The sequence below is a fragment of the Eretmochelys imbricata genome, chromosome 27, assembly GCF_965152235.1.
Source record: "Eretmochelys imbricata isolate rEreImb1 chromosome 27, rEreImb1.hap1, whole genome shotgun sequence".
NCBI classification, from domain to species: domain Eukaryota; kingdom Metazoa; phylum Chordata; order Testudines; family Cheloniidae; genus Eretmochelys; species Eretmochelys imbricata.
Window position 1 is genome coordinate 8,015,968 of NC_135598.1, and position 16,397 is coordinate 8,032,364.

At 40.2% G+C, this 16,397-nt stretch overlaps 1 protein-coding gene across 7 annotated transcripts in view; it reads left to right on the forward strand.

The window, feature by feature from the left end:
* The window catches only part of CDC27 (cell division cycle 27), a 60,096-nt gene that overhangs the window by 25,405 nt on the left and 18,294 nt on the right, over positions 1 to 16,397 (forward strand). For 3 of the 7 annotated variants that reach the window (XM_077806160.1, XM_077806165.1, XM_077806166.1), the window contains 6 exons: positions 3,977 to 4,110; positions 5,142 to 5,241; positions 7,041 to 7,248; positions 8,576 to 8,748; positions 10,722 to 10,874; positions 12,468 to 12,676. In XM_077806160.1, the coding sequence (XP_077662286.1) occupies positions 3,977 to 4,110; positions 5,142 to 5,241; positions 7,041 to 7,248; positions 8,576 to 8,748; positions 10,722 to 10,874; positions 12,468 to 12,676 (977 nt within the window). The remainder of the gene's footprint in view (positions 1 to 3,976; positions 4,111 to 5,141; positions 5,242 to 7,040; positions 7,249 to 8,575; positions 8,749 to 10,721; positions 10,875 to 12,467; positions 12,677 to 16,397) is intronic. The other 4 variants (XM_077806161.1, XM_077806162.1, XM_077806163.1 and 1 more) reach the window with 4 other exon arrangements.

Sequence of the window (16,397 nt, forward strand, 5' to 3'; positions counted from 1 at the left end):
TGTGGGTTTATATAGAAAAGGTTTCAAAACAAATTCCGGTCTTCCAGTTCAAAATGACTTTTTTCTTCTTCTTCTTCAAAATTTAAGCTAATTATAATACCAAATAAATAATTATAAACATCAAAATGAAACACTTTGACCCTAACTGTAATTTTTTTCAGATTTTTGGCTCATGAAAATTTTTGAGATTTTGACTTTCCCATCCTAAATCAGGATGCAAAATTTATGATACCATGAAAGTTTTTGCAGAATCAGAAAACTATTTCCTGCCCAGATCTACTGATAATGCTTTTGTTTGGGGTTCCTGTCTTTCTAATGGAGGCGAACCGTCATTAGAACACTCTACAGTGGATTTGGATGAATTACTGGTGAATGTTGAGACCTTTTTTGTAATAATACAAAAATATTGTTAATGCTACAAAAAGGAATTTTAATAAACAAGATATAATTGTGTTTGTTAATTAAACAAAACAGGAACACCGCTATCTGTTTTTAAAGCGAATTGAACATGGCCTTATATATTAACTAAATTGTAAAATATCAGCACTTTGCAGAGGACGGTTTGCAGTAACTATAGCTTGAGTGGCTATTTCGTATCAAGGTTAAAGCTATTATTTATTGGTGCAAATGAGGGCTGAGATCCTAAAAGCTTGTCCCACGTGATCTTAATTTTTTACTTTGAGCCTTTTAAAAAATGTCAGTATTCCTTGTACCACGCTGTAAGGCTGCAGTAGGTAGTAAGGACAAGCATCTTGCTTTAGCTTTACACATCCACACAGTATGGTTGCAGGGTGCCTCATACTTCCTAGCCATCCCCATCCCTTTTGAGAACAAGAGCCTGCAAAGGGGACAGAGCTATAGTTCTGCTCTCTCACATAGGCAATCTAGCAGAGCTGGCCAGGGACAAGGGAGCAGTAATACGTGCCGTAAAATGGATCTTGTAATCACCTACAGCAAGAGAGGAGCATGGGAACAATTCTGACTCTGAGGTGATTGTAGCTTTGCGTTGTCCTATGTGCAGGGCTGAGCTTAAACACTCAATCAAGTTCTCCATGTGTTCACTTGTATATCGTCTTTTATTATATTACTTTTTAGGGGTTGCTTTAAATAGAATTTTTAAAAAAATTCTAACAGGAAGCATGTGAATTGAAATTACCACACATAAGGAAGCATGAGAATGGCAGTTCTCAGCTTGGTTCATGAATCAGCCCAGAATACTTGCTGGTGGTCCACAGAGAGCTGGCTGGTAGCATGGTGCTAACTATTGTTTCTATTTTAAACATTTTTCCCTGTAAGCATTTGCTTTAGTTGCCACAGAGATGTTATAGGAATCATGAATGGGAGGCAGGTTGTCCAAGATGATTCTCTAAGATATGGTCTACGATGTAGAAAGTTTAAGAACCCTTGCGTTAGAGACAATCTAATGACTTAACCCACTTGCTAAGGGCACCTTTTCTTTCTTGAGAATATAGAATTTGTATCTGCATCTGATCTGCAAACATGGTCTGCGGTTATCTGCAGATTTGCAGGTCTCTGGACATATATTTTTAGTAAATTATATATATTTTATGGCATTCTTGGTGCAATTCTTAATAGCTGCTCTTTTCAAAGTCATTTATAAAGGAATGTATTTTAAAGATGCTGAAAGGAGGTCTCAAATAAGGTATCCAATTCCTCCAGGTAAAACTTGCTTTATCAGTCAGTGGTCTGGGCAAATTCAGTGTTGGTGCTTAGCTTGCTGTGTTTTATTTCCATTAGTCAGTCAAAATTTGAGAGTCCTTGAACTGGAAACCTGACCTACAAGTCCAACTACCAGCTAGATCATCTCCCACTAACTCAGCACTCACTCTGCTGAATCACTTGTTTATGGATTTGTCACTTTTAAATGGTGTAGCTACCAAGTCTCCCTCTACGGCCTCCTGATGTCTCTTCACTTTGTTCAGAACACTGGACTCACACTTTCACCAATATGTACAAACACAGTTGCATTACCTTTTACCTGAAAAACCTCCACTGGCATTTCATCACTGCTAAATCACACTCTTCTTCAGTGTCCTCCATCGGTTATGCTCTGTTTTGCATTATGCTCTCCCCCAACTAACTCACTTGCTCATTCTGCCCTGAGTTTTACATTCCCATCTCCGCTCTGTTGGAGTGGGACCTTCTGCTGTGTGCTACCGCAGTTCTCTGGAAACCTGCTTGCCTCACTGATTCCCATCCTATGTATCTCAGAATCAATTTCTAGGCTTCTAACCAGCTTTCCACAACAGAATTGAAAGGCAACCATCATTGTATTTGGGTATATCTATGTATGTGTATTCTCCCAAATGCCATTTTCCACTTTGTTGTTGCTGTGTTTAGAGGTTTATGAATGTAACATCTCTTTAAATACTTTTTTTCAATGCTTATTGGCTGTTCAGGTGTGGTTTTAAGTAAAGGGGTTAGTGCTGTAATTTTTAAATACAGGAGTTAAGATTTTTTTCTTTGTAGTAAATGATCTGGGTTCACTATATCTTTCTAGTGAAACAACCTTTATACATCTCGAGCCACGTGGTAGGTTAAAATATTAAGGAGATAAAGCCCTATTAGTTGACTAGTTTCCCCTTGCTTTTGCTATATAATATTTCATCAGTCCATTGGTGTATTTCATTAATCCGTGTGGACACACTGCTTTTGAGTTGCATTTAATATTGCTATTTAAACAAACCATTGATAAGCATAGTTCTAACAAACGGCTTAGCATTCTGGTGCATGTTCTATAAAATCTAAATATTGCTTACCAGTTTCATTTCTGCTCCTCAAATTACCCTTAACTATTTGCGAACTCAGTAGCTGTGACTGCGTGCCTTGTAGCAGGAGTTTCCTAAGGAACATGTAAATAAATAAATGAAACATTAGGATGGATCTAAGTACATCCTGCCTGAAGGGACAAGCACACTTGCTGGGTGCGCAGTGTGTCATCCAGTATTGAACTAGTTAAAGGGGAAGAGTAGGATAGATCCTTTATTAATAAAATCATCAGAAATTAATATAGCCAACTGTCTCATCCCAGTTTCAGGCAGCAAACAACTTGGAAATATGTGATAATGTGGGAATTATTTTTCCATTTATAATGGCTTCAGTGGATCTGAAAGGCTTATTTTGGGTAGAATTACTGATGTTCCTCTTAAATATGCTTTTGTTTCCCATTTTAACTTAAAAAAAAAAAAAGAGAGTAAATGCTCAGTCCCTTAGATCTAGAAAAAGTATGAACAAAGGCCACTCTGAATGCACAGTTATGCTAAGTTAATGAAACAAGTTTATCATATTGCAGGTACCAATTTCTGGTTAATCGAGGTGAACATCATAACTGCCCCAAATGCATATGCAGTAAATGTGCAAAATCTTATTGGCAAACAGTATGCTATGTGAATTGAAATACTAATTCTGTACTAAACATAGTGATAAACAAGCACTTAAGGTTATTGGAAGCTGTTTGCGCAGTGCCTAACGCAATGAGGTTCCGATGCTGATTGGGGCCTTTGAATGCTACTCATAAAGTAATTACTGAAAGATGAAATTTCCCTTTCCCAGTTTGTTTACTTTGTGCGTTTGACAGCACTTCAAGCAGTCTGTCTTAATCCAGTGGGGGAGACTTTATAAATAAATAAAATACATATTTTCACTTTGCATGTCCTGGCCCGATTCCTGGGGCTTCTTCCTGCCAGCAGATGGAGACTGGACATCTTTTTGGTGATATCACCCCTGTATATAAAGGGCTTGCTGCCTTGCTGAGCTCAGTTGTCTCTCTCCAGCAGGTGGGAAGAGCAGTTTCTTTGCTGGCTGATTCTCTAATGTTGAATATTCACTCTTGTTTAATAAAAGAATTCTGCTGGTCCTTCCCCTCCACTCACTGTAATTATTAAATAGATATAAATTAGTTGTTTTCTGCCATGATGTAGTCAGTGCATTTAGTGACATAATAACAAACCTGTAGAAATTTTGTGTTATGCAGTCTGTCACCAGAATAAGCCAAGCGGGAACAAAGTCTGTCTTCTCACAGAGTGGAAATAGCCGGGAAGTCACTCCAGTCCTTGTTGCACAAACACAGAGTTCTGGCCCACAGACAAGGTATTAAAAAATTACATAGCTCAGTAGCCTCTTTTACACCTGGTTTTGCTTCTTGTGTCCTTATGACATAAGCACAAAGTGAATCTGGCCTATGGTATGAAGCATCATTCGTGTTTGGATGAAGAAAGAGATAATGTGAAGTGGGTCTTATTTAAACAAAATCTTAGGATAGTAACCAGTATTTTTGCTAAACTAGTAGGTTTCTGCAATTGTTCAACTAGTTCCTGGTGGAATGGCCTAATTGCAATTCAGAATGAAGATCCTGACATGGCAATTCTCTCTACAAGGGAGATTTTTAATTGCATTTTGCACTGTACCTCAGAGCTCTCGTGGCAAGAGTACCTCACTTACACAGAGGCCAAACTATGCCTTATGCCATTTGAGAGAATGATTTCAACTTTCTAACTTAGGTGTAGATTTCTCAATATTTATTTCAGTAATAAATGTTGATAAACAACTTGTTTAAAATGCATCACTTTAACAGTTCAGAAAACTGCCCAATGTAAAATGTGTATTCTCTTCCTTGTGTGCATATGCTTAACTTGCATTTGCATTAAGCAGAATGTGTCCCAAAAGTTTATTCAGTCTTGACTCACATGAGCATGAAGTTAAGAAAACAAGCCCTTCATACCAAAATTATGTGGCAGAAGGGTCCCCAGACTGATGTATGGTAAGAGACAGCCAGCTAATTTATTCTTGGCTGCCAGTTTAGGTTTCCCCTTTCTTAGATCCAAAACTTTCAGCTCTCATTGCATCTGTAGGACTTACTTCTATCTAGGAGAGGATAGCTTGATTTTACTTAGCATAGAAACTTACTGGGTAAGGAAATACCACATAAACTGCTGCAGTGATCACAAACGGAGGGGAGGGAGTGATTAAAATCAAAATTTGGGTTATATAGCAGCACGTAAATCTGCCCCAGGGAGATGGAGGCACCTTCACCCCAGTGTACAAGGCATCTGCTAATTTAATATATATTTTTTATTTATTTTTTTTAAGCATTTTACTTCTAATAAGCTGTTTATTTATAGTACAACACCTCAGGTATTGAGCCCAACCATTGCTGCTCCACCTAATGCACTGCCTCGAAGAAGTTCTCGCCTATTTACTAGTGATAGCTCTACAACAAAGGTAACGTAGGATGTATACCCTAAATAATTTATCCATTTTCTTATCTTTCTGCTTATGATAACTAATAACGTGATTATTCAGCCACTCAATACAAAGCTCCCACTGAGTAATGTGTGGAGCAGCTGAAGAATTGGCCTTATAATGTGTAGACTTTGTGAAATACATTTGGCTGCACAACATGAACTTTATAGTACATGATTTGAATTTTTCAGTTAGCATGCATATCTGTGTGATGCTTTCAAAAGTCTTAACACCTAAGTGTTTGTATCAAGTGAACACTCATCCTGGAGTGTTGCTGGGCTCAAATTAGTGACTGACAAACTTTATAAGTCATCTTCAGCAGTGGTTCTCAAAGCCGGTCCACCGCTTGTTCAGGGAAAGCCCCTGGTGAGCCGGGCTGGTTTGTTTACCTGCTGCGTCCGAAGGTTTGGCCGATCGCGGCTCCCACTGGCCGTGGTTCACCGCTCCAGGCCAATGGTGGCCGCAGAAAACGGCGCGGGCCGAGGGACGTGTTGGCTTCCCTTCCCACAGCCCCCATTGGTCTGGAGCTGCGAACCGCGGCCAGTGGGAGCCATGATCAGCCGAACCTTTGGACGCAGCAGGTAAAAACAAACCGGCCCGCCCCGCCCCGCCAGGGGCTTTCCCTGAATAAGGAGCGGACCGGCTTTGAGAACCACCACTCTACAGAACATATTTCAGGTGGGTTAAATTTCAGTCTGGGATTGCAAAAATTCAGTTATGATGCTGTGTGTTCCTCCTCAAAGTGAGAGAATTCACCAAAGTAATTACGCAGCTCAACAGCTTCTGCGGTGTGTGGTAATGCTTCTGCAGCAGCAAGAAACTAACCAGAAACCAGTGTTCCTAGCTGGTTTCATACTGCTCCCAGCACCTTTGGGAAAAGTGCTGTTGTGTGAGAACAATCTGGTAGCTTATCTGCAGGGAAAGAGGTAGAGGTTTAGATAGAGGTCCTACTAGTAGTTGATGATATAAAATCACCATAATAGTCAATGGTGCTGAGAGCTTTAGTTGGGAATTGAAATGTATAGGAAAAGTGAAGTACCAAAATGTTAAGTGAATCAAAGGAAGTATCTTGTGACCTGTCAGTAGTATATCCTTGGGGATGACCTTTCCCTCTTCAGATAATCTCTGAGCCACTAGACTGGGAAGCCGAATCAGGGTGAGGAGACCTTGCAGTGAAACCAAGAAGAAAATAAAGCTAATGCTTTTCTTTTTCTTTTCTTTTTCTCTATATTTCTTGCATCCTTATTTTTGCTGAACCTTTGCTTTCAATAGTAAGTTCCAGAGTGAGAGAGAATACTTGAATATCCCTTCTTCCCCTCCCCTGGCCTCCCATGCACAGCCTTTGAAAAAATAGGGATGGCCTACTTTCCTGATTGATGAAAATGAAATTAGATCTCTGGATGAGAGGTGCAATATCATCAATACACTTGGTAAAGAGACTCTGTATAGTCCAGATACATATATTTGATAAATGACTTTGTTTGGAAGTCCTTTTGGTCAAAGTCAGTTTACTGCTTTCGTTCAAGCTACTTTATAAAGATGCAGTGTAAAACCAAACCAATAACCTTATTGCAACATTATGGCTGAAGTTAATGTATATATTTCATGACTATGTTTAAGACCTTGTATCATTGTTAACTTGGTTATTTTGTGTATGTGTACATCTGTTAGACACCATTACTTTAGTAAAACAGAAAACAAGCATGTCTGTAGTCTTTGATTTGGAATCCATCTGCCTGTAGATAAACCGTGGTTTGAGACTTTCTTTTTCCATATAGGAGAACAGTAAAAAGTTGAAAATGAAGTTCCCACCTAAAATTCCAAATAGAAAGACAAAAAGTAAAACAAATAAGGGAGGAATAACTCAGACAAACATAAACGATAGTCTGGAAATCACCAAACTGGACTCGTCCATCATTTCAGAAGGGAAAATCTCCACTGTCGCACCACAGATCCAGGCTTTCACACTACAGAAAGCAGCAGCAGGTTTGTCTGAAAGCTCTCAGAATGTAATAGAGCCAAATGTTTTCCAATTGTATTTTAAGGTTTAATGGAAACCACTGGTCACTGTAAAGTGTGTTCATTCTCTTCATTGTAGTGCCTTTTAGCCTCTGAGTAACTAAAACTGCCATTTCATAAATATGTAACCATCAAATTTCATTTAAATTAAAAATATTAAATTATACTATTGATAACAAGTGGATAAGCTTAATTGCAAGCAATAGTCCAGAGAAATACAAAGTTACTGTAGTATCAACCTTTTAAAATCTTTTTTTTTTTAAAAAAAATCTCTTTAATTTTAACTATTATGAGGCAGATCTACAAGTACATTGTGGCTACTTTATGCCATTCAGGACCAGCACAAAGCAGCCGAGATGTATTGGCTAGTTTCCATCAGTTTCTCACCTCTACATTCCCCTGCCCACCCTGTCAAACAGATCTTGTGCAACAAGTAGCTTTTAAAAAAACAAACATTTAAATGGCCACTTTTGCTGTTCTTGTTTATGACTTCCTGGAAGAGGGTGGGCCCAGCAGCCTGGCTTCACAGAGGGTCACTGGCTTTTCTAAAGGGAACTCTGCTTCAGTCACATTGAGACCAGGAGGTGATGGCCACTTTGAAAAAAAAAGCAGTTTTTCATGGAATTCTCTGATCAAAACTTTAAATTTCTCCATTTTCAACAGCATCTGGATAACAGTTATGAAGAAAATGGCAAAATATGGCTATTAATCCCTTTAAAAATATTCTTCAAAATGTATTCAGTGCATGAGACTCAACAAGCTTAAACGATAAGAGAGACTTAGACACTCAAGTCCATGTTCTAAAAATCATTTAATACAAAAAAATGATCAGATCTAGGGTGCCAAATTTCTTAAAGGACCCATTTTTAATTCTTAACTTAAAACTAGTTAACTGATTTCCTTGTATATTGTCAGAAAATTCATTTTGTGCTCAGAGTAAGTGCTGTAGTTTTAGGGAGGATATGCCATATTCTTCATACATAAAGCACAGATTCAACCACTTTAAGTGTAAAACTCAGCTCATCCTTAACTATGCAACCACTTTGTAGGTAGGTGTATCCTACCTTTGGCTTGAAAGGAGATGGCAGATGGTGTTACCTAGATTTCACTGCAGGAGCTGGTGCGCAAAACCAGGAGGAGTATATAATTCTGTGCTTGGAGTCCCTGCATGGTTCTCATAAGAACAGGGACTTTAGAAGGGTGTCTGCCATAATGCATAGTTTCAGAGAACAGCAGTTCCAGGCAAGTAATTCTTTAGTTCTTGTCTCTTTTATTTATTGTATTTTTCTCCTAGAAGGATTGATGAGCCTTCTTCGTGACATGGGGAAAGGTTATTTAGCCTTGTGTTCGTACAACTGTAAAGAAGCGATAAACATATTAAGCCATTTACCTTCTCACCACTACAATACTGGCTGGGTACTGTGCCAAATTGGGAGAGCTTACTTTGAGCTTGCAGAATATATGCAGGTAGGCATAGAGCGGATACCTGCTTTTATTTTAAATTTTTGTTTTGTATAGCTTTGCACAGATTTTGCTGGCTTCCTGTAAAACCCGAGGAGAGTCTGCAGTTGGGATAGCATAGCTGTGTAAGCATCAGGTTTGAAATACCTACCCTCAAGCAGTTTCAGATTAATCTGGATCACTTCAGCCCTTCCACTTTGAGGTGGTGAAATTGAGTTCTATGCTATTTATTGTGTTGTGGGTCGGTCTTATGAGATGTGACAAACCAGCATTCTTTCTAGTCAGCATAGACACTGAAGATCCTATGACACTTTTTTTTGGGTTTGCTCCAGTGTCTTTGGCCAAAATCTCCCCATCTCACCACAGTTGTGTCCCTGCCACTGGTTGACCGTTGCCCTCCAACCTGGAGGTGACAGTATTTCAGCTGTGCTGCATCTATAGTTTGTGAAGCCCAAAGGAGTCCTTCCCAATGAAAAGTGCACGTACATATATGTAAAATATGTACAATATAAGTTATTACCATAAGATTCTTTAAGTTATGATGGTAACTGACCTCTTGAAAGTTTGTTTTTCCAAACGTGTGGAAACGGCAAATCTGTTAGAATTCTATTGTGGATGGTCTCCATTCTCTGAAATTGCAGTTGTAATTTTTAAACAGCTACAATAAATCCTGTTGATTCCCTCATGTGATAGACGTTTACATGTAATAGGGATGTAACTTAGCACTTCAGTTAATTGAGTTCTTGTTTCAAAAGCCCAATATCCCTTTTCATTTCCAATTTCCTAATCCTTACCTGTTAATGGATTTATAAGAGGTGAATGCAGTAGATTTATGAAGTTAAGTTTTTGTTTTATAAACTATGCACTATGTAAGATGTCGTTTTAAAGAAAAACAGGTTTCAGATAGCAGCTGTGTTAGTCTGTATTCGCAAAAAGAAAAGGAGGACTTGTGGCACCTTAGACTAACAAATGTATTTGTGCATAAGCTTTCGTGAGCTACAGCTCACTTCATCGGAGCTGTAGCTCACAAAAGCTCATGCACAAATAAATTTGTTAGTCTCTAAGGTGCTACAAGTACTCCTTTTCTTTTAAAGAAAAACAGTTGCTCCTGGACCTTGTTTGCATCCTGATCATGTCCACACACTTGGAATGTACAGACACTTTTAATATTTCATGAAAGACCGTGCCATGGATCCCAGCAGTTTCGTAAAGCTTTTTCTTTCATAATTTTTGCCCTTGTTGCTGATCTGAGTACTATTATCTGAAATCTGTGAAAGGAACTTGAGTTGGCCATAGTAACATAAAATCAAGAATGAATTTTTGAGTAAAGAGGCTGTATTTCCTTTGAACACTTCTTATAGAAAAAAGTAGTCCCATATGGTACCTTACTTCCTAGTGAACCAACCTCGCTACTTCTGGCATGGACACGCTCTTATGCATTGTAGGGAACCTTTCTCGGGCTGTTCTCTTTCATTTACTTAGTAAACGAACACCTGCAACAGCAAGGTGGGTTGAGGCTGGAAAGGCCTTCAGCCATTAAGATGCTCCAGTATCCATATAAAGGCAGTCCTTGAAGTGTGCTGTGTTTGGATGGCTAGGTAATGTGGTTAAGACCATCCACCTATGCAATATAAATCTTTGATAATAGAAATTCATAATGTCTTGATCTCATTTTACCAATGTTACTCCTTTATCTTCTCTTCATGCACTAGGATGGAAAGAGTATCGTAATCTGAGTCAGACTGTTACAGGGGGCTGTTACAGATTTCTGCTTGTCTCAAGTAAACATACTATGTTTCTCCTTTCATTGGGATAAGAAGCTAGAAATGCCACAAGATTTGAAGCTTTGCATGTTGGTTTTTGTGTTTATAGGTGGTGGTAGACTAAGCATCCCCATTGCTTTTATATATCTCTGGAACTTCCTACTATTCCTCTTAGTGCTCTTCTCGAGGATTTCATTCAAATTCTTTTGTTTTTAGGCTGAGAGGATATTCTCTGAAGTAAGAAGGATTGAAAACTACAGAGTTGAAGGCATGGAGATTTACTCTACAACGCTATGGCATCTTCAGAAGGATGTTGCACTTTCAGTCCTATCAAAAGATTTAACAGACATGGATAAAAATTCACCAGAGGTATAAAATAGTGTGGTGCAGTATGTTGCTGCCTACAGTTACTTTCTTATCAAGGTTAAAGATGATTAATGAGTCAGAACAAACTCAGTAAACGCTAGTTTAGTCTAATTCGGGTATATTTGTGTAACAGAACTGTCTCTCATAAAGGCTACTGGATTACCTGGTGGATCGAGGATGGTGCCTGTAACCATTGTAAAAAAGGCATGTCCGCCTGCATGGAACAGGCTGAAATCCGTTAACCCATCAGTTATGACTTTCATTTGCATAGCGCCTTTCATCCAGAAAGATTCCCCTATCATTTATTCACCCTGATGCATGGGAGGGAGAGCTCTCTATTAGGTAGAAAAGAGGTATCCAGGATTGCAGGGATTTTGTTGCTTGCTCTGCTACTATTTTAATGTCTTTCTGTAACACCCTTTTTCCTGCAATAATATTTAATTAACTGACCACCTAAAATTTGCTGGGTATCCTCTAAACATGTAACGCATTACAGTCTTAAATTTGTCGATGAATCAAACAATAGGCTGTCAATAGAGGGAGCAGTTGTGACTGTATGGACACATGGTAGTGCAAGGCTGTTATGTGCAAAATGTCCTGCACATTTTAATGAGACCTGTAACCTATAAACATGCACACTTTATGTATTATTCATGTTCTTTTATTTGAATTTATAATTTTTTGTTCTTTACATTTATTAGAGTTCAGAAAAGGTAAGAACCTTTTCATGTGTTCTTTTAGTGTGTTAGAAGACTGGGGAGAAAGGTGGAAGGTTATGGAGGGTAGCAGGACAGGAGAGGTGCACAGGAGAGGCCTGGGAAGAAGAAAGGAGGAAAACAAGAACAGAAAACATGTTCGTTGCCAGCAAGCAATTCTTCAAGTGGAGAATAGTAAATGTCAAGTAAAATGTCCATTCACGGCAGCTAGAGGAGTCTGGAGATCAGAGAGAAATACAGCCTCCAATAACAGGAGGTGGTGATGTTGCTGCTGGGGAGTCTTAAGCTCTGATCCCTCAAGTCGTGATGCAGGCTGCTGTATGGGATGGGGAGTGGGGGTTCCTACTGGAATTTGGTGTCCCTGGGTGGGGTTCCCATTGCTCTGCTGGAGAGAGTGAAGGGGTGCTGAATCTTGACTGTAGCTGCCTCCAGCCCGCTGCTGTTGCTAGTGCTAGAGCTGAATAGCTGACTGCTTATACGCTCCATATCGTGTAATCCTTGTAGTATTTAACTGCTGCTGACTTGCTGTGTCTCCTTGGGCTCTTGACCTCTGTATCCCAGTTTTCACTATGTATAAAATGCATCCAATCCTCTCTACCTCCAAGGAATGAGACTTAACTAATATTCTTATAAAAGTGCTTTGAAATCCATGGAAATCCATGGATGAAAGCTATTATATACATGTATGCATAATGCTGTAGATAAACCATTATGGGTTTCATCCTAGCAGTGGCTGGCATGTCTCATTGCTGGGATGAAGCATGCCAATACTCTAAAAACACAGCTCAGTAGAAGAACACCAGTTGAAATCAATTATTTATCACCCTCATGTTGTAAAAAGGGGATTTGATAGTGACTTTGCAATGTTGCTTTTTACTAGGCGTGGTGTGCCGCAGGAAACTGTTTCAGCTTGCAACGGGAGCATGACATTGCAATCAAGTTTTTCCAGAGAGCCATTCAAGTTGATCCAAACTATGCGTATGCCTACACTCTGCTGGGGCATGAATTTGTGTTAACAGAAGAACTAGACAAAGCATTAGCCTGTTTTCGAAATGCAATCCGAGTCAATCCTAGACATTATAATGCATGGTAAGTTTTCAGGATTTTTTTTTATTAATGAAAGCACCAAGGGAAGAAGCGTATTTTATTGCTGACTGCCTTTACATGTTGCCAGTGTAGGCACTCTGTTATAACAACTTAGATAATTCTTTATTTCTGCCACTCATCGCATAAAAGAAAAGGAGGACTTGTGGCACCTTAGAGACTAACACCTTTATTTGAGCATAAGCTTTTGTGAGCTACAGCTCACTTCACCGGATGCATTCACGAAAGCCTATGCTCAAATAAATGTGTTCCTTTTCTTGTTGCGAATACAGACTAACACGGCTGCTACTCTGAAACCTGTCACATAAAAGAGTGACTCTATCTGTTACAAGGAGAGATCTGACAACAGGTATTGCCATCATTGTTGCTGGATAGTAATTAGTCTTTGTTTAAAAAAATGCATGTACTGCATTGCCTTGTGTTCTCATGGCGTCACATGTGATGCATTGTCCCACTTCCACTTGGTCAAACATTTTTGTTCCCTGGCACTGCTCCATTTCTTCACTGCTGCTGTATGCCAGCCAAGGCAGTGACTATAAATCCTCCTAGTAGCAGATGGGGGACAGGAAAAAACAAAGTTTTTGGTGAGACTACCCTTACAGAAGGAGGTCGCCTGACCTACTTACCATATTCCCATTGATTTCTTGTTCCATGGAAGGAGAAGCAACTTTACTGGTTTGGTTTGGTTGGCTGGTTGTTTTTTTTGTTGATCTCCTTCCCCTAATTCTTGCCTTTGTCAGGATTATCTGATTTTAAAGCAGAATACATTCTTAGTGAAGAGCTTTTTGTTTTTTTGTCATTTTCCATCTCTCTCCTTCTCCTCTCCAGCTGCCTTGTATCCTGCATCATCCAGTTGTCAGTGTGGTTTTTTTTTTTTTTTTAAATCGCTGGAAGTCTGATCATAGCTAGCCCCCAATATAGGCAGAATTTTGTCACAAAAGTTTCATATGTTTCCTGTCTGCAACTTTTTGTAGGAAAAGCATACTATCTGGGCTAGCATAGAGGATCTTGGAGAAGCCAAATTAACAGTCAATGAATTAGCAATTCTTTGAGTGCTTATCTATATGTATTCCACTCTTGATATACATGCACCAGAGATTGGAATCTTTTGAATAGAGGTGTCCTTTGGCCCATGCCTGAATCTGTCCCCTAAATGCCCTGGTACCTCCCCTTTTCGAAGACATAAAAGGGTGAAGGAGACCCAACCCTCCTCTCAATTCCTTCTGACTTCCCATGGCTGAGACAGAACTGCACGCAGTGTCCTGTGCTCTTGTACACTTGCATAGTTAACTTCTAGAATAGTTTTGATAGTTCAGTGTATGTTAAGTTTCTTTACAGGTAGTGCTTTTAGATTTTTAGATTTTTTTTTTTTCTTCTTCCCTATTGCCCAGTACTCAGTTTTCATGGTAGAACAGAAATCGCCAATTTTTAAGCCTTGGACTTCGTGAGATGTCTGTCCCTTCCTGCTGCAGCAGTTCTTGCTCTCGGGCCTTCATCAGAGAGGGGTAGGGCTCCTCACCACTCTTTGAAAAAGTGTTAGAATAGGTCACCATCCAAGGGATCTCCTAAGAGAAAGGCGTAGGTATTCAGTGCTGAGTGAGGTTAAGGGTAGCACAAGGCCTGTGTTTGTCCCTCTGGGCACTCCAACAGACTCCAGCGGTACCAGCTACTAACCAACCCCTTGCAGTTGCCCACACTGGTACGACCTTCAGGTCTCCTGGCACCAACCGTGGTATTGCTGTTGGCTTTGTCGGTACCAATCTCATAGGCACAGCCCTGGCACTGAGGGTATTTAATTTAATGTCAGAGGTACCAACTCACTCTGCACTGAGCTTCATGGTACCAAGAGATTTGACAGTGTCCAAATGTCCTGAGTCTCTTCTGTTTTTCCTTAGCCATTAGAATGCTTACATTGGTATTGAGCTCTGCTAAACTCTCAGCACTGAGTGTGTATATATGGCACTGGCAAGAGATGTCTCTAAAGAAATTCTAAGGACTCCTGCTTGGTCTACTCCACCTCTAGAGAATGAGTATTTCTTCTCCCCATCAACCTTTAGACCAGAATAGGGAGGATTCTCCTAATTACTCTTCAGTCTACCATACCTCTGACAAGGCTTCTAGGGCACATGGACATCAATGTAGGCACAGGTTAATGGGGGGGACATTCTTCTTGGGGACTCCCCAGGCTGCTTACACAGTTTTGCCCAGGGACCTCACTCCTAGCCTTACTGGGCTCTTTGGAGTCCTCAACACATTAGAAAGCTCACCTCCTCTACCTACTCCAGGGTCAGATCACATTCCCCTGTAGAGTCTACTAGAGTTCAACCCTGTCAGTGTCCTCAGGTCCCTCCTGCTCCATTACTGCAACTGCAGGCCTTTGAGGAGCAACATCACTCTGCCAACCTAACTCCAGCTGCCATTTCTTCACTCTCACCTGATACAGCTATAGGTCTAGCTGTGCCATCACATCCATATAAGACCTTTCAGGATCTCCTTAGAAGAACGGCTAGCTGAAACATTAGGTTATGATGGAGATCATACACAAAAAACTCACAAATTATTAGACATCTTATGTACTTTTTTACAGGAGAGAGTAACATAACCAGTTAATGAAGATCTGTTAGAACTGGCACAGCTATGGTGACAGACAGCATACCTCCAACATCATAGAAAGTAGATAGGAGGTACCAAGTTGTCTTGTCAGGGTTCAAATATTGTTATAGGTGCCATACTCCTGAGTCACTTGTCACCCCCACCCAGGAACATATGATACAACAATCGGATGTGTTCCTTATTCCATGGTCTACTGGACTGATGTGTGCTTGCTCACCAATCCCTCTGACTTTGAGGGTGTTTAGAGAATTCAGCCAAGAAACTGCGTCTGTGATACTAATGGCATCCGCTTGGCCCAGGCAGTTTCAGTACCCAGATGTGATGAAGCTCTCCCTGTATAGCCTCCATTAATATTGCCTCCAAGGCCAGCTTCACTGCACCTCACAGCTTGGAGGATGGCTAGTTAACCAACATGGAGTAAACTTCAGGTGCAAGCCAGTGGATACTGCTGGCCAAAAGATTCCACTCTTGAGTGCATAGTTATTGCTTCTCTCTTGTTAGCTCTGTATACACTTTAGCTTCAGATTAAATTTCCTTGTCTAATCAGTTTAAAGTGCTTCAGCTACAGTTATTCATCTTCCAGCTGGGCAGGGTGAACTGGTGCCAAAACCCAATTGTGAATTAGTAGATGTTGTAGCTAGTTTGTGAATGAAGGGGTTACTCTCTGAGTAACGTAGTCACTAGTGCCTGGGACATTAAAGGTATGACTGGCATAAACTGTCTATTGAAGTCCATGGAGTTGCTCCCACTTACACAAACAGTGAATCTGGCCTATTTTAGGGTATGTCTACACTACGAAATTAGGTCGAATTTATAGAAGTTGGTTTTGTAGAAAGTGTTTTTATACAGTCGATTGTGAGTCCCCCCACACAAATGCTCTAAGTGCATGTAGTCGGCGGAGTGTGTCCACAGTACCGAGGCAACCGTCGACTTCCAGAGCGTTGCACTGGGGATAGCTATCCCACAGTTCCCGCAGTCTCCGCCGCCCATTTGAATTCTGGGTAGAAATCCCAGTGCCTGATGGGGCTAAAACATTGTTGTGGGTGGTTCTGGATACATATCGTCAGGTCCCCCTTCCCTCCCTTCCGCCATG